We start from the raw sequence: 18871 nt of genomic DNA, 5'->3' as shown, positions 1-18871 counted from the left end.
TGCATGCATGGGGTCGCAGAGAGTCGGACATGAACCTAACTGAACCACAGGACGGTACAGGCGCCAAGCAAGGAGGTCAGAAAAGCCTGAGCCTGCTGAGCCCCAAAGGCAAGTTTCACCATGACAAGGGGACTATCAAAGCAGAGGGAACCAAGTCAAGGTCCCCAGACATCACCTCTTCCCGGTCACATATTTACATCACTAAGCAAACATTGACACTGTACCTAAATTTTAAAACCAGGGAGCCAACATTCACATTCAGATCTACTTTAGCTGAGAAGCAGGTACTACTTCATGCCCCAGAGGCCTTAGAATTTCTCTGACTTTGCAGGAAGAGAAATTCTGTGGCTTCCCTGGTGGTTCTGACAGTAAAGCATCTGCCTGCAATGCGGGAGACCTGGGTTTGATCCCTGGGTTGGGAAGATCCCGTGGAGGAGGGTGTGGCAACCCACTCCAGTACTCTTGCCTGGAGAAGCTCATGGACAGAGGAGCCTGGTAGGCTATAGTCCATGGTGTCGCAAAGAGTTCGACACGACTGAGCAACTTCTGTTTTGCAGGAAGAGAGGCAGCTGTAATTGGGATTAGCTTCCTGGCATGACACTAAGGCGCTGATGATACAATGAGATGATGATGAACACCTGAAGCTCCTGGTGGTGGTTTTTAACTGTCCAGCAAAGTTGTGGTACAGCCTGTGCAGAAGCAAAGACTCTGAAAGTCAAGGGCGAGTGTGGGTGGCCGCCTACAACACATACCTGCCCAAAGTTCTCTTCATCAATGCAGAACATAAGGTCCAGTTCAGTTGGGTCATTTTCTAAGATCCATTTCAAAGAGTTGTAATATTCGCTATCCTATAAAATTGACACAAAAATTAAAATAAAGTATTTTTTTCAAAACAAACATTCATTTGACTTCTTTAAATGATTATGTTCTTCCAGTGTAATTCCATTCAGAATCTCAAGAAATGCATTAGTTACTGATATCTTGTTTCCAGCTCTCCCCCACCCTACTCTCCCCTGCTGAGGGTTGTAGTTGGATCCCATCCTCTGAGAAGGGGAAGTGGCCTGCTCCGCAAGGCAGTCAGGAAATCATACAACTGAGCCTGTAGAGCTCAGTACACTCCCTGTCTCTTAAGAGTGAAAATATCAGAGGGAAGTAGGAAGGACAGAGAAAGCCCTAATTAAACGCCGGTGGTTTCAAGCCGTGCCACTTCTTGGGCTTCTATCACTCTCTGCAAGTCACTGTGAGCAAAATTCAGAACACGGGCCCCAGAGCCTGGGCTCCAAGAAGGAAAAAGAGAATGTGGGTGCCTACTATCCCCATGGGGGATAAAATTAATTTAGACTTGAAGAGAAACTTCTGTATTCCTAGCTTCCTCATTGCACAGTAACAAAAGCATAAAGCTTAAGTTAAAGGTGAGAGCTGAAGAGAAGCTTGAGATGGGTAAGGTGGATACGCAGAGCTAAGGGCCCACAGAAAAACCAGCTGAGTGGCCTCGCATGCACGCTGGCCTTCTGCCCTCCTTCCACACCCAGAGGCTGCGCCGTGAGCCACGAGTACACGGCTCATGGACCCAACTCCACAACACGAGCAGGCAGTGTAGCGGCAAGGCTGAGGGAAGAAGATGCTTCCTGATGGCCCCAGGGAAACACTCCCTGGCTCCCACCCCTGTGGAGGTGAACGGTGGGGTCACGGGTAAATTAAAAGAAAAACAGAAGCAAAGGATACTGGGAAAAGAGCATCGGATTTTGCTTTTACAGAAAATCCTTTCAGCTTTGAAAGGGTCAGCCTAGATTAAAAATGAGTAAGTTAAATGCAACATGAAAACCCAAATCAAAAGTCAGCAACTACTGTCTGATTTTTCATTCTTCTCCTACAATGTAGTGGTCATTTACCCTTCTTCCATGTCTAGGATGACTTCAAATATTCTTCCCTTATCTACTGTTTGGCCTGGTCCCCTGCCATTTTTTTAGGTTGGAAAACAAAGGGATGACAGACGAGCCTGTAACCTGTTTGGTATTAGCAATTTCAATAGAAAAAATGGGCAATGATGAGGTTTCTAGATGACCCTTGGGTTTAATTTGGTCTACCTAGTCCTGGGTAAGCAGAGGTAACTGAGTTGTGTGTGTGTCCACCGGAAATACCATGACTCTAGGAAATGTGAACAATGATTTGCTTATTTAAAAAGTTACGGGAAAAAAAAAAAGTTATGGAGATCAATTAACCTCTTGAACAACTAAATGTTCCCTGGTGCTCATACTGAATGAGGGAGCCCGTAAAAATCGCTGTGACTAGCACATGGCCTCAACTCCCTTTCTATAAAGCACAAGCGGCTCACGATGTCCACTGGAATAACCCGTGTTTACTCACCACAGATTCCATGTCATTCAGAGTTATCTGCTTTCCCAGCATCATTTTATAAAACGGTCGAATGAAGAAACCTAAAACGTGGGGGAAACTGGGTTAGTTTTCCAGGGGTCACTGACACGCCAGGAGGGAATCCCGTCTGCGTGTCAAGTGTCATCGCTGGCGCCGCGGTGGGGAGCGGGGACGGGGTGAGAAGGGAGCGCAGGAGACCGTGGAGGAGGCTGTGCGGCCTTCCGGGGGAGGAGGGGGCCTGAGCAGGGTGAAGGCGGTGAGGAACACCCACCGTGGTTCCACAGGGGCCCCCCTACACCCGTGCCAGGCCGGCCTGCGCCGCACGCCTCTCAACAGGACACGGGAACCTTGGTCCCCCTCCTCCACCTTCGACCCCCATCCTCAGCCCACCCCAGGTCTCCCCAGGCACCCACTGTCCGCAGCAGCTCCTGCCCCCTCGGGCTCAGTGTAGCCCTAAGACGAGGCTCAAACCCCGCTGGTGTCTGGGGAGGGAAGAAGGTGAGGCCCCAGACGGGGCTAGGGGGCCGACACTGACATGCTGCGTCTCTGCTCTGCCTCCAAGGGCAGTCACGGTTTTAGGGAGCACCTTCGTTATGGGCAAAGCATTAAGAAAAGAATCCATTGATTTACAGAGAACCAGTGAGGCTCTTCTGCTTAAAACCTATGATGTGAGTAAGATACCTCATGATAGACCACAGAGAACACTGTCTTATTACCTTCAACACTTTTTAAAATAACTCACTGCCGGGAGCCGGCATATTGCATATTGAGTGCATATTGCATATTGAGTGAGGATCTGTAATAGCTCAACTGGAATTCTATCACTGCCGGGAGCCAGCGTGAGGCACTCCGCCCATGACAAAGGTCATGAGGAAGGAGGCTCGGCATACGCAAAGGCGGGATCGAGCCTCAGGAGTCCCCCTGGAAATTCTCGAGCATCTACCCCCAAAACCAGAGTCTGCCTACTTTCTGCTTTGTGCTTTCACCTACACCTCTGACTTTACGGGGGGCTGTCCCCCACTACCTCTCTCTGAAAAAAGAGTTAGCTCACAGCTCCAGTTAATAATTCCTGGGTGTGACAGTGTTTAACCTACAAACTCCTTTGGAAATCCTCTAGCCTGCCTGAATAGGTTTTTCCGGCCACATGTGATTGTTCAGAGCCTCCCAACTGTGAGAGGCAGGAGATGTTCTAAACTGTCTAAACACAGATTGCTTTGAGTAGTTAAAAGATTGATTAGAAATTGTATTGGTGAAGGGTTTTTCACTTGTTGGGCCAATGTTTGCTGCTAAGTCTCCATACTCCTTACCTACTGTGTCCTTGGCAGTGTATTGATTGATATAATGGGTGTATAGAAATGTAAAATGCAGCTTTGTCCAATGCTTTTTGGAAGGCTGGCGCCTGACTTTGGAATAATCACCTTTAGAGAAAGATAAGTTTCTTAAAATGTTAACAGGCCTCCGGGCCAGACGATGATGTCTATCACCTGAACTTTTGCATATGATAAGTTTACAGGAAAAAAGCCTGGCTTGCTGCATGACTCTACCCCTTCCCCCATTATCCTCTATGCATAACTTAAGGTATAAAAACTACTTTGGAAAATAAAGTGCGGGCCTTGTTCACTGAAACTTGGTCTCCCCATGTCATTCTTCCCTTTAACTTCCGGCTGAGCGTCCATCTGGAGCGTGGATGTCCTCTGCGACCATTTATTTGCCTGGGCTTCTAAGACCCACTCGAGAAGGTGTCTAAGGTGGGGCACCTTCCGCTATTCGAGAGGGCGCCTGCGGCCTCCGTGGTCAGAGCTAACCTGGTGTCACGGGTTATATTGATTTTCCGCGTAAACCAAGCCACTCAGCTTCTTTTCTCCACTGAATTTTCCTACTGAGCTATCTTTATTTCAGCCGCTTTTCTCCACTGAATTTCCTCACTGAGCTATCCTTATTTTATTACTCTTTGAATCTTTGATGAATAAATAAATATAAATAGGTCGCCGACGCCGTCCCCGCTTCGAATACCCTGAATCAGCCGGGGCTGGACCCCGGCAACTCACCATCTAGAAGTTTCCCATGAAATACTGCCAGCCCGGCAACTCTTCCAATGAAGGTGAAATAGGACAGATGGTCCTCATTACAGAGGCCTGAATTGGGGTTGATCTGAAGTGTGTAGTTGTCCCTTTTGGGGAGGAAGAGAGAAAAAAGAAATGTAATCAAATCAACCAGTCCTAAAGGAAATCAAGCCTGAATAGTCACTGGAAGGACTGATGCTCCAATACTGTGACCACCTGATGCAAAGAGCCAACTGAGTGGAAAAGACTCTGATGACGGGAAAGATTGAAGCCAAAAGGAGAAGCAGGTGACAGAGGATGAGACAGTTAAGACAGCATCACCGACTCAATGGACGTGAATTTGAGCAAACTCCGGGAGGCGGTGAAGGACACAGGAGCCTGTCCATGAGGTTGCAAGGAGTTGGACACGATTTAGCGACAGAACAACAGCAAAAGAAATGCAAGCATCTGAATTTTCTATCTCTGCCTATCAACAGGCTTTCATAGTGTGCCTGTAACACCCTGTACCTGACAGATGAGGCAAAAAAGCTAGAGAACAGGGTTTATTTAGAGGTTAGCCTCTTTCCATGACCAAGGACGGAGATCTACTGGAGCTGGTGCGCATGCCCTGTTAAGGTAAACCTAAGGGACTGCAGATACCTGACTGTGCTGACTGACAAAAACGTCAGTTTTGTACGGTTCGGCCAAGTACCTTTGGAAGATGAGAAACAGCACAGACCACAGGGGTTAGACAGGGACTCCCCGCAACAGGAGTGCTTATGTAAGGAAGAGAGTCTGCAGCCAGACTCCTCTGGAGGGGTTCGACAGGGACTCCCCGCCACATGAGTGCTTAGGTAAGGAAGAGTCTGCGGCCAGACTCCTCTGGAAGGGGCTCGACAGGGACTCCCCACCACAGGAGTGCTTAGGTAAGGAAGAGAGTCTGCGGCCAGACTCCTCTGGAGGCCACTTTGGGATGTGGGTGAGGTGTAGGTGTGGCCTCTGATCCTCTCCTTTTTCATGGCTTTTATCAATTTTACAAAATGGGAAATTCTTGGCCAGAGCACTGAGAAGAATACCGAGGCTGCTCTTTCCAAACAGCCCTCAGGAGACTGGCACCAGGGGGAAGACGTGGGAGAAGTCTTGGCCCCAAAGAGCACAGGCTGCTTCTCAAGGTCGACGACTCTCCTACTGAGGGACTGGGCCCAGCCTGAGGCTTTGGAGAAGCCACAGCCTGGAGGACGAGACGGGTGGCCTTGGACGCAGCCATGGCTTGATTCCCAAGAAAGCCTCAGTCTTCACGCCCGGCAGTGGTGAAACCCTAATGCAAGGGGAAGGCAGGGCCTCACCTCACAGGCCCAGGACAGTCCTCTGGGTCCTAAAGGACGGATCCTCAGTTTCCCTTTAAGTAGTATAATGTCAGAAAGCTATTCCTGGTCATGAGACAATGACCTTCTGAACTGTGGCAGTGACAGATGCCCCAAATTAGCACAACAAGTGCACAGAGCTGTTCTTTACGATTCGTACCCGACACGTTTTCAATTTCAATTACATGAACCCAACAGACATTATTTTTGGGCGTTCACATTGTACGGTATTTCACCATGTGGAGCCAGAGTCCGTTCCAGACGGCTGGGGAGGAGGGTGGGCGGGGCTGAGGTCAGCAGTGTTCATTCACCTCAAAAGAGCAAGCGGCTTCCTCTCGCATCATGTGCTTTGTTGCTCAGTTATGTCTGACTCTTCACAACCCCATGAACGGTAGCCCACCAGGCTCCTCTGTTCATGAGGATTCTCCAGGCAAGAATACTGGAGTGGGTTGCCATGCCCTCCTGCAGGGGATCTTCCCAACCAAGGGACTGAACCCAGGTCTCCCGCATTGCAAGCAGATTCTTTACTGTCTGAGCCACCAGGGAAGCCCAAAAATACTGGAGTGGGTAGCCTATTCCATCTCCAGGGGAGGTTTCCTGACCCAGGAATCAAACCGGGTTCTCCTGCATTGCAGGCAGATCCTTTACCAGCTGAGCTACCAGTGAAGCCCACTCCCTCATCATCTCATCTCATCTCGTTTACTCAGGAGGAATAAACCTGTCTCGGGGGGGACACATTCTGAATGCACTCCAGACACTTACGTTGCCGAGTACTCGAAGAGGCCGTAGTAAGGGTTGAACATCTCCTTGGACAGTAGGAAGAACCACTCTCTGGCCACGCCCCCATAGTCCAGACCTTTCTCCGATTCAAACTCAATCCACAGCCTAGCTTTCAGGACATCTGGTCTTTTCACAGACATGATTCTCCGATAGGACTCTTCAAATATGTTATTTCTGTGAAGTTTCATTTCAAACCTATTTGGAATATCCGCCTAAATTAAAGGAAAACAAAAACCAAAAAAACGGACACAAGTCAGAGAGTAAATATACACTGACTTCCTACCAGAAAAACAACAAAGAGCAGAAATAATGGCAGCCTTCGAATAAACAATCAGGGACAAATGGCTCCAACTGGGACTCTGCCCTTTCTAGATTTTTCTTCACAGACAGAACGCCTCCTACGTCAGGAGGAGACACACAGCACCGATCAGCGGCTGTCACCCACTGAGTCAGCAACACGTGCTGCAGAGCAAACTACGCTGAGTAGAGACGAATCATCCTGTCCTGCTTTTATGAGCAACTGAGGGGCCCTTATCCACCCACTGACAACCGAAACATGGTCAGCGCTCTATATTGTTTCAGTCAAAGAAAGGGACTTCAGTCCAGATGATTAAAACCCATAGACAATCCCCACCTAGCCAGGCTGGGATGACTCTGAGCCCTGGCAGGGGCTCCGGCTGCAGGCGTGGGTCCATGATGCTTAGAAGCTAATTCTATTGCCAGGGTAGGGGTGGGCAGACTCTGATGATCAGGCCAAAGGCCACAGCTATTTAACGATAAATGTGAAAATTAAAAGGCACTTGACTGAAGTTGTGAATAACTGCTTCCTGGCTAAGCAGGCCCAGGGTCGGATCTGTTATGATGATGGATTTGCAGAGTCGGTTTCCAGGCAGAAGGTACCGTGAGTATAAGTGCTAGAGTGAGACAGGGTGAGGCCCTCAGAGTCATCACTTATCCTCAGAAGAAATGCAGGCGACTCACGAAGAAACACGGGAATTCCACGGGTTCAAATCTGAGTCATTCTGAAATGGAGGCACCCAGGAGCTCCTTTTTTTGTTTGTTTTTTATTTTTTTTTTCCAGGAGCTCCTTGATTCGGGGTGATGGAAAAGAGAACAAAACCCTTAGGGGGAGCTCCCTGAGGCGGAGGCTGGGTTCCAGGCATCCCCAGTGTCTAACCCACAGCAGACTGGGGAGAGGGCATAACTGAGGGAGTGGAGCGGGCTGGGGCAGGCGGGTGGGAAGCACAGGCAGACAGGGAGATCTGAGCTGTGGGAGACACACCCCTTTTCCCAGTGAGCCAAAGCCAATCAACAGTGACCTGTGCGAAAACACCCCAGAAAGAGCGAAGGCACAAACTGAGGAGAAGACTGGGAAAATCCTCACCAGACAGGTGAAACCAAAGTGAAACAGAAAATGCAGTGTTAAAGGATCTGGGGAGATATGTCAGTAGAAAATATAATATTGTAATTTAAAACACTGCCTGCAAAAAGCCTTACAAGATTTCTTGGTTTTGCCAGAATCTTAATGGGTTTCCCAGTGAGAATTTTTACTCTGAAAATGACATTTGGTCTTAATATGCCAGAATATTATAAATTATATTTATGTTGTACATATTGGAATTTAAAGGGACAGACTTGAACATTTTTATAATTATAAATTGAACATTTATAATTTATAATTTATATTTAATAAAACCAAGGTTTTATTAAATAGGGTAACCGTAAGCAACTGCATAGGCTTCTCCAAATTTTTTCACTTGGTCCTGAATTATTGTATATCTCATAAAATCATTTCTATCTTTTTATGTATTACATAAGAAATTACCTTCAGGTGATTTAATATGTTTTGAGTTGGCCAAAATGTTTTTCTGAAAGATGATATGGAAACACCCAAAGGAACTTTTTGGCCAGCCCAATAATACTAAGTTAATATTCACTTACCATTTCTGTTAAAAAGGAAATTCAGATCGGCGATCCAGGTGGATTAAAGTGCAGTGAAAAAAGGAAAGTAGCATTTTTGGTATAGACATAAAAGAAAGAAACAAGTTCTCACTGAAGTAATTTTGGTAACTTACAAATGACTAAGGCAACATTTTTGGAAGACATGTACTCACAGGTTTCTTTAATTTCTTTCTAAAGTAGTCATATTTCTGCTTAAATTCTCTGGAGTAAGGAACAGCCTGGAAGACAAATGTATAAATATAGACAATATGAACAATACAGTTGAAATTTTATGTACACGAAGCCAACATTCAGAAAATTTCATGAATCATGAACCTTAAAATTGTCACTCTTCATATAATCATTGAAATTTACATAATGTCTACACACCATATGGGAAGTTCTAGAAATGATTAAGATCATTCAGCACTGAATGAGGCTTTCATCCCTGAAAACAATATGGATGTTCAAGAAATCACTCAGAGATATTATCAGTTCAGTTCAGTCGCTTAGTCGTGTCCGACTCTTCACGACCCCATGAATTGCAGCACGCCAGGCCTCCCTGTCCATCACCAACTCCCAGAATTCACTCAAACTCATGTCCATTGAGTCGGTGATGCCATCCAGCCATCTCATCCTCTGTCGTCCCCTTCTCCTCCTGCCCCCAATCCCTCCCAGCATCAGAGTCTTTTCCAATGAGTCAACTCTTCGCACGAGGTGGCCAAAGTACTGGAGTTTCAGCTTTAGCATCATTCCTTCCAAAGAAATCCCAGGGCTGATCTCCTTTAGAATGGACTGGTGGGATCTCCTTGCAGTCCAAGGGACTCTCAAGAGTCTTCTCCAACACCACAGTTCAAAAGCATCAATTCTTCGGAGTTCAGCTTTCTTCACAGTCCAACTCTCACAGCCATACATGACCACTGGAAAAACCATAGCCTTGACTAGACAGACTTTTGTTGGCAAAGTAATGTCTCTGCTTTCCTTCCAAGGAGTAAGCGTCTTTTAATTTCATGGCTGCAATCACTATCTGCAGTGATTTTGGAGCCCCCAAAAACAAAGTCTGACACTGTTTCCACTGTTTCCCCATCTATTTCCCATGAAGTGATGTGACCAGATGCCATGATCTTAGTTTTCTGAATGTTGAGCTTTAAGCCAACTTTTTCACTCTCCACTCTCACTTTCATCAAGAGGCTTTTTAGTTCCTCTTCACTTTCTGCCATAAGGGTGGTGTCATCTGCATATCTGAGGTTACTGATATTCTTCCCGGCAATCTTGATTCCAGCTTGTGCTTCTTCCAGCCCAGCGTTTCTCATGATGTACTCTGCATAGAAGTTAAGCAGAGCGACAATATACAGCCTTGATGTACTCCTTTTCCTATTTGGAACCAGTCTGTTGTTCCATGTCCAGTTCTAACTGTTGCTTTCTGACCTGCATATAGGTTTCTCAAGAGGCAGGTCAGGTGGTCTGGTATTCCCATCTCTTTCAGAAGTTTCCACAGTTTATTGTGATCCATCCCATCTCTTTCAGAAGTTTCCACAGTTTATTGTGATCCACACAGTCAAAGGCTTTGGCATAGTTAATAAAGCAGAAACAGATGTTTTTCTGGAACTCTCTTGCTTTTTCCATGATCCAGCAGATGTTGGCAATTTGATCTCTGGTTCCTCTGCCTTTTCTAAAACCAGCTTGAACATCAGGAAGTTTATGGTTCACGTATTGCTGAAGCCTGGCTTGGAGAATTTTGAGCATTACTTTACTAGCGTGTGAGATGAGTGCAATTGTGCGGTAGTTTGAGCATTCTTTGGCATTGCCTTTCTTTGGGATTGGAAAAAACTGACCTTTTCCAGTCCTGTGGCCACTGCTGAGTTTTCCAAATTTGCTGGCATATTGAGTGCAGCACTTTCACAGCATCATCTTTTGGGATTTGAAATAGCTCAACTGGAATTCCATCACTTCCACTAGCTTTGTTTGTAGTGATGCTTTCTAAGGCCCACTTGACTTCACATTCCAGGATGTCTGGCTAGGTGAGTGATCACACCATCATGATTATCCTAACTTACCTAACCCATGCCCAAGGTCAGAGGTGGCGGCTGGGAGGAGCAACCCCACGTCTGAGAGATATTATACATAAACTAAATAGACTTTCCATGTGACTTTTGTCTGAATGTGCATCAAGGTGCATTGTAATCTTTTTATGGATTGTAGTTTAGATACGTTATTGGCTACCATATATTTTAACACACAACTCCAAATGAGCTGCACTGTCATTCAGAAAAGACTAACTGTGCTTTAACAATATTTGGGAGAAAAAGTTAACAGCAGAAAGGCAAGTGAACTGATTCTCTTGTCAAGGAATAAAAAACTGAGTAGACAGCATGCTGGAAACGTCCTCATTTTAGGAGCTGATTATTTAGTGGTTGTGGGCAAGGATATCCTTAGATCTGGAAGGCTATATCTATGGAGCAGAGGGATGATACACAGAAGTGAGCTCGGTAACTGAGCTAACGTTATTCATTCTGGGATCTCTTCAGGTAAAGCAGTAACATTTCTATATCGTCATTCAAATATTCCCTACTTGTTACATTGTCAGGTAGCTTGTAGTATCTGAGAGCCCTGACTTCAAGCTGTTGAAAAGGCTTACAATTCTTTTTCTGAAGCAGAAAGGATTGGCTTTTGCATACACACAGACAAAACGGGACAGCCTGACACTCAGAACAACTCATTGCTTTCTGGAGCAGAGTGTGAGTCTGGGCAAGAATACTTCTGCTGGTATCATTTTGGACTGCATTAATGAAATATACTGATCTTTTGCAAAGGGTTTCCAGACTCCAAACCTTATGCCTTGGCCACACTTATTCCTGACCAGAAAAAGCGAAAATGAAGAGCAAGAGTTTCTTCCCTTCGTACTGCCTACAGACATGACCACACAGACAATAACTAGACCAAAACAAAAATACGTAACTGCTGTCACAGAAAACCACGATCATGTCAGTATTCTGCCTTGTAATTCAAGAGCAAAAGACATTACATTTATGTGTCTTAAGAGCATTTTGAAGACAACTGGCTGCCGAGGGGGAGAGGCAGAGAGACAGACTAGAGGTTGGGGTTGGGAGATGCAAACTGTTATGCCTAGAAACGATAAACAACAAGCATGGGAACTATATTCAATATTCTGGTATAAATCATACATAGTTTATATATGTAACTATATATACATATCTATACATACACTCAGCGTGTAACTGAGTCACTGCTGTACGGTGGAGACTGGCACAATACTGCAGATCGACCTACTTCAAATAAAAAAAAAAAGACAACCTATACCACCTATGGTTTGTTCTTCATTTTTAGTTTTTAAGCCAGTCTTTGTTTACTTCTCCACTGAACGTCAGACTTGACTATATATCATATTTATTTTGGACGGTGTTTAGTCTGATGAAATAACGTATGAATTTTGATTCCAGAAAAGGTAGAGATTTTATCACCATCTGGACAACCACCAACATAAGGAAATGGATACAATGGTCTGACATAAGCCAATAAAGACATTATCATGCTTTTTGCTCTGTAGCTTTTTTAGAAGCTACTGTGAGCAACGGGCAATAAAAGCTATATGAATACCTAAGTAAATGCAAGGCAGGCAAATGATAGAACTCCTCTTACATGAGGTGGTTGGGGAAGGTGGCTCTGGGAAAGAGAAACCTGAGCAGAAACGAGAGTGATAGGAGAGAACAAACCATGACAGTGAAGTGTCAAAAGGAAAAGTATTTGTCTGAGGTTCTCAGGTATGATCAGCTGTGATAGAAGAAAATTAAGCCGGGAAAAAAAAAAAAATGATTTCCTTTTATGCTTTTCGGCCAGCTTCAGAAGCCCAGATTTGTAGGACAGACCCCCTGCCAGCAAGCTCTGTCACATGACCTCTCTACTCTCGAATGCTTGCTCAGTGAGGTCGAAGGACTCAACTAGTCAAATTTTAAGGCTCTTCCATTTCCCCAAATATGCCATTCCCAGTAATTATTTTTTGTTTCCTCATCTGCAAACACTGAAAAAAGGCTTGAGCATTCATCACTGTGCATGCAAGTCCGACAGTGTCTTAAATGACAAGTTTCCCAAGGAATGCATTTCAAAGTGCTGCCCCCAGCCCATGCATGGTACCTCTGCCCCTGTCTGGCTTATAATCTGCTAGCTGCTGACTAGCTGTGGGTGGAAATCAGTGCTGAGATATTTCTGGCCTTTCTTCTTCTGAGGAGATGATGCATGAAAGCTAAGAAATCTTCCTCCTCCTCTAATACTCGTATTTTCTCTCTAGGGCTCGTTCTTATAATGGCTTTTTATATCCTTCTCTTAAAAAGATTCCAACAACGTACCAGGATAAAGACATCCATTAACTGCAGCCTCTGAAGAGAATGACATTTCTTGTATCGGACAGGCCAAATTATTTATTCTCTCGTGAAAATCTGGCATCTTATTTTCTTATCCACAACATAACTTTTACATAAGCCTATTTAAAAAATGAAGGTATCTGTTGATTAAAGCTACCCTCTATTAAATAAGCTTTCTTTTTTGAAGAAAACGAAAATCTGACACTGTGTAAGGGGGTTCTCAGTATTTGCATGCATCATTGTCCACTACTGACCCTGGAGCTCCTGGCAGAGAAGGGCCCGGGCCTGACACAGAGACGTCGGTAGGGCCAGGAGAGCTGAGGCTCCGGCCTGGATTCTGACGCGGACTTTAACTTTCAGCCACACAAGTAGCTTCTGAAAAACTGGGAATCACAACTACTTCCCTACCATCCTGAGGGGATTGCTGTGAGTTTCAAAGCAGTTGGTTATATAAAGTTCTTGAACAGGTACAAAGCGTTACACAAGCATGAGATAGTGTTCTTAAGAGAAGCAAGTATGAACAGCACTTCACGTTTCCAGGGCCTTTAATGGTGACGCCTGGCATACCAAGAGCATACTGAATCACAGTAATGTCACAGAAGGGTCCCTTCTCCCCCAGTATGTAGACATTTTTAAAACCTGGGAAAAAGAGAGAAACTCTAGGTACCAGATAGGCAGAAAGACTCAAAATTATAGAACTGGGGTTTGGACCCAGCCTTCGTGCTTGGGCTTGAGTTTTTAATCCTCACATGGGCACATGGAACATGGCCTACAGTCTGTATGACCCAGGGGATCAGAACACGGCTCCCTGCACAAGACCCTCATCTGAGAAGCATACAAGAAAATTCTACCCACAGGCCTGGGGAAGTTGCAAGGAAGCTTACCTTCCGTCCGGGATCATAACTGGGAGAAAAATAATAAACAAATCCAGACCTCTAATAAACTCAGACTCCAAGCCTATACACCAGAGTGAGTGTGAGGCCCACAGTTATAGTAACTAAGGGTGCATCAATATAAACGAAATAGTTAACAGTCAGTACAGTTCAGGACCTATGAAAGACCGATAAGATAAAAAAAAAAGAGTACATACGTACTTAAAAACAAAAATTATACACTGAACTAGACAATCACCTACCACTGAGGAGAGTTTACAGACATGACAAGTGGGAGATTTAATACCACTAAGACCAGAGATAACAATAAATATAAAAGAGGCTATGAAATAAGTATTCAAGAATGATTTAAAAGCTGCAAGTATGGGTAGAAAAAGAAATAAAAGCAAAGAACAGGACAGAATAACAGTAACTAAAAAGGCCAAGCAAATTTTACAAGATCAAAGAGAACTTTGAGTAATTAAACTCAGTCACTGAAATAATAGACATAATGAACTGATAGAGAGTAGATGATAAAGAGCTTAAAAGGTAATTAACTGGGAGAACTGAGCCTGCAGTATGGCAGTAAGACAGACAGAAGATAGGCAAGCTCAGAAATAAGACGGAATATGAAATTGAATCAAATACCTAGTATGAGTTACTGACACAGATAATAAAAATGGAACAGGTACAATGTGCAAAGGAATAACTGTGGGGAACTTTCCCAGATAAAGGAAAGATGCAATCCCCACGAGGAAGAATCATGATAAATCCAAAGTAGAATAAATAAAAAGAAACCTACACTTACATTCATGATAGTAAAACTGTAGAAAGTTAAAGACAGAGAAAAATTAAAAACCACTGGAGAAAAGAGAGATTTACTCATCAAAAAATGACAATCAGATTGACAACAAACTTCTCATCATCAGTTATGGAGGCTGGAAGAGGAAAAAAACAACTTCAAAGTATTGAAGGAAAGCAATTGTTGAGCAAGAATCCTGCAGTCAGCTAAACTATCTTTGACAGACAGGTAGGTAAGCCCCTTCTCTCTCACACTCACTGAAATTGCTGACAGAGCAGAGGTTCTCAAACTTGGGAGGGCAACAGAATCCTTGGGGGGGGGGTGGGGTGGGGTTAAAATACAGACTGCAGGGACCACACCAAAATTGCTGATTTTCAGTAGGTCTGGGTTAGGACCTCAAAATGTGCATTTCTAATAAGTTTCTGAATGGTTCTGACTCTGTTGATCTATAGGTTACAGTTTTAGAATCATGAACTAGAAGTTAAACTTCATTAAGGAGAAAACTTAACCTGGAAAAAAGTAAATGCAAGAACCAAGGGTAGACAAAGAAATTTGATTACATATAAGTAAATTAAACAAACATTGACAGTTAAAAAAAAAGAAAAAGAAAATGTTAATGATTATTTGGCAAGTTTTTGGTGCTTCCCTGGTAGCTCAGCTGGTAAAGAATGTGCCTGCAATGCGGGACACCTGGGTTTGATCCCTGGGTTGGGAAGATCTCCTGGAGAAGGGAAAGGCAACCCACTCCAGTATTCTGGCCTGGAGAATTCCATGGACTGCATGGGGTCACAAAAAGTTGGACAGACTGAGTGATTTTCACTGTCATTTGGCAAGTTTAAAGATAAAGTAGTTTTAAAATTCCTTTGAACAATGGAAAGTGGGACTGAGAAGAACAGCACTTTAAAATTTTTTTTAATTTTGTATTTTATTTTATATTTTATTTTATATTAAGGTATAGCTTATTAACAATGCTTTGATAGTTTTAGGTGAATAGCACAGGGGCTCAGCCATACATATACAAGAATCCACTTCCCCCCAACCTCTCCTCCCTTTCAGTCTGCCACAAAACACTGAGCAGTTCCCTGAGTTATATAGTAGGTCCGAGTTGGTTATTCATTTTAAATACAGCAGTGTGTATATGTCCATTCCAAGCTCCCTAACTATATCTTAGTTTGTTCGCTAAGTCTGTGAGTCTGTTTTTGTTTTGTAAGTAAGTTCATTTGGATTATTTCTTTTTAGGAGAACAGCACGAAAGTTCCCCAGAGTTGTATATTATCCAGGAAGAGAGAGTGATTAATTTTGACATTAAGTCAAGTATGTTGGTTAAAAGTTTTAATGTGAGCACCAAAAGAACAGAAATAGAGAATATAACTTCCAAGTATAGAAAATGAAAGAAAATAAAGACTATTCTATCAGTCCAGCAGAAAGTAACAAGAGACAGAGAAGTTAAGAGACAGAAAAGATATATTAAGCAAATACTAGAGAAGCAGAGTGAACATAGTGACTGAGAAAGCCACAATCGTCATGAGAGATTCTGACCCAACTGACTCGATTACACTTGAAAAGCCAGGAAAAAAGTCATGATGGAAATGGATGCTTTGAACACCACCAACTTGATCTAACAGGCATATAAAGAACTTTATACCCAGGAAAGACAGAATATACATTCTTTTGAAATACAAAAAGAGCAGTAACAAAAAATGGTCAAGCCTCCAAAGAAGTTTCAGATATCTAACAATATTCCCCAGACAATATTCTCTGACCATAATTAGTAAGAAAGAGGTAAAAACCCTCCCAAACTCTTAGAAACTAAAAAGTTTATTCTAAATAATTTATAAGCTAAGGACAGAAAGAAATCATTGTGGAAATTCCCAAAAATTTAGAACTGAATTAAAACAAAAATCACTTATCTACCCTAAGGTGATAATTACCTAAAAAAACATGCTCTCACTGGGAGAGATACCACTACCTATAATTAAAGAATAAACAAATCTCTTTTATTAGAAAATAAAGAAACAAAGATCTTCCCTCATAGTAAATCTATCTGGATTTATGATGCTAAATAATTTCCAATAGTAATGAATAAAAACTAACAAAGTTGCATGAAGACAGATGATCAGTAATTGACAGATACTTGAAAAGGCTTCAGAATTATTCAGAAGTCCTCTGCTGCTTGAAAAACAGCACCGTTTCTTGAATTTTCCTTGTTTCTCATGATGGAGAAGGGAAAATACTACTCTGACTTATTGTGACTGTGAATATATCAAAAGGAACCCATGGCAGTAAGGCAGGTATTTGTTAAGCTACATGAAGAGTAGCTAATGTCTGTTTTGACACAGGTATTATTAGGCATTTTGCATTAACCAGCAGCAAAGCAGCTGAACAAATCCAACAAGTAGCTAAAGGGAAGTCAGGTATCAAGGTGCATTTGCCCTGGATTATCATCTAAGTTTTCAAACGGACACAGAATTCAAAATGTGATTTGGAATGAATCAGATTAAAGTCACAAAATTAGTATTAAAAAGATTTTTTTGATGTGGACCATTTAAAAAGTTTTTATTGAATTTGTTATATGTTTTGGTTGTTTGGTCTTGAAGCCACATGGGATCTCAGCTCCTCAACCACGGGCTGACCCTGCACCCTCCGTACTGAAGGCGAACCCTTAAACAACTGGCCACCAGTGACGTCCTCAAAACTGGTATTTGAAATACACCTATTGGTCTCTTAGCTCAGCACTCAATGTAACAATCTTTACTTCCTTTAGCTCCTCTGGTTTTTAAAAGATCCCCCAGTTTGTAATCTTCTGCTGACTCCAGCACGGTTCCTGCAATTTCACGAGTCTCTCCTTGTGCTTATGTAACCACTGACAGAAGACTGGTGCATTCTCTGTGACCATTGTGGCCTATTCCAGACTCCGCCCAGGTGTCTGAAACCAGGTACTTTTTAATTGCTGACTGACAGGCAGACTATCTGCCTGATGAACATACGTGAGGGGGCTATTAGTGGGTCAGCAGAGGCAAGGATTCTTAACTCTACCAGCTCTGGAGCTCAGCTACAATCTAACCCAAACCTCTGCAGATTTTTAGAGCCGGAAGAGATTCAGAATCCAATTTAAATTTGTTAGCATGCATATACTACCTGTGGCCTCAAGAAATGTCAAAACTCTACAAATCCAGGACCAGGTTTTGCTTCATATAAAAAGGAAGGGAGGACATTTTGGTTGTTGTATTTTAATCTACTCTCTTATAAAACACAAAAGAGAATGCTTAGTTTTGTTACCGCTAGTAAGTCATGTTCTCTTCCTTTATATTGAAAGCTCTATGAACAGGCAAATGCAGCAATCAATGTCTCACCCAGAAATTCCAGGAAGGAGGAGATGGGAGTGATGTTAAATTTCCCAAGGACACCAGTCAGGCCCTTGGTACCAAAGGAGGCAGGAATATACAAGAAATGTGTGCTTAGATGCAACCAAAATATACTGAAGAGTCAGAACTTTAGAATACTGACCGGACCAGTAATAGCTGGGTTCTGCAGTCTTGGGTCTTCCCACTGAGTAATTTTGCTATCTGAAAATATTGAAAAGAAATAAAAAGGCTTATTAGTTCAAATCTATTTCATGTTAAAAAATGTTTTAGAAAGAATTATTTCTGGATTTTCCAAAAGCTGCCCAGTTCCCCATCCTGACCCCCAGAAATAAACAGCTTAGTATTTCAGGGTTAGAACAGAACAGGAGGCGCCTCTGATACTGGCTAGTTAAAAACAACCAATCAAAGATGCACAACTAAAGTACAACCATTTATTCACACTTTCTGGCAAACAATCTGCTGGAATTTCAATTATAAACCCCTGTTTCTTCAAGGATTTATAACTTGATCTTGATTTTCATTTAATTTTTAAAAAGGATAAAAATTCTTAGTCCCCCCAAAGTTAACATGGAGACATGATTTTTTCTCTATTCCCTTTATTTATGGTGCTGCACACTGGCTTTTGATGAGAAATCCTGAACAAATGAATAATCCATTACATGTTTCACTCCGATGCACAAAAAAATCAAAACAGCTAAGGCAAGCTGAAAAAATGAGAATTAAATACAGCAGAGGAGGATGCCAGAGAAAAGATTCCCTTCTGGCCAAGATGGAGAGAAGAGGTTCTTTCTCCCAAATGAGTCAGTGTCAGCGAGACTAGTCGATGGCACCTACACCAGCGTTTCAGTGGTAAAGGGGGAAACAAACAGCTACCCAGTCACTCGGGATTTGTGACGGTGCATTTGGCTCAGTTGGTAAAGAAGCTGTCTGCAGTGCAGGAGGCCCGGGTT

At 43.2% G+C, this 18871-nt stretch overlaps 1 protein-coding gene across 12 annotated transcripts in view; it reads right to left on the bottom strand.

Annotated features, from left to right (window-relative positions):
- Positions 1-18871, bottom strand: part of NEDD4L (NEDD4 like E3 ubiquitin protein ligase) — a 379737-nt gene that overhangs the window by 23030 nt on the left and 337836 nt on the right. For all 12 annotated transcript variants that reach the window (XM_055559372.1, XM_055559373.1, XM_055559374.1 and 9 more), the window contains 6 exons: positions 18064-18122; positions 8677-8742; positions 6545-6774; positions 4425-4546; positions 2368-2438; positions 753-848 (listed from right to left, as the gene is read on the bottom strand). In XM_055559372.1, the coding sequence (XP_055415347.1) occupies positions 753-848; positions 2368-2438; positions 4425-4546; positions 6545-6774; positions 8677-8742; positions 18064-18122 (644 nt within the window). The remainder of the gene's footprint in view (positions 1-752; positions 849-2367; positions 2439-4424; positions 4547-6544; positions 6775-8676; positions 8743-18063; positions 18123-18871) is intronic.

This window comes from Bubalus kerabau, chromosome 21 (assembly GCF_029407905.1).
Source record: "Bubalus kerabau isolate K-KA32 ecotype Philippines breed swamp buffalo chromosome 21, PCC_UOA_SB_1v2, whole genome shotgun sequence".
In the NCBI taxonomy this organism is placed as follows: domain Eukaryota; kingdom Metazoa; phylum Chordata; class Mammalia; order Artiodactyla; family Bovidae; genus Bubalus; species Bubalus kerabau.
The sequence above is the reverse complement of the archived record's forward strand: the minus strand, read 5'-3'. Positions and strand labels throughout refer to the sequence as shown.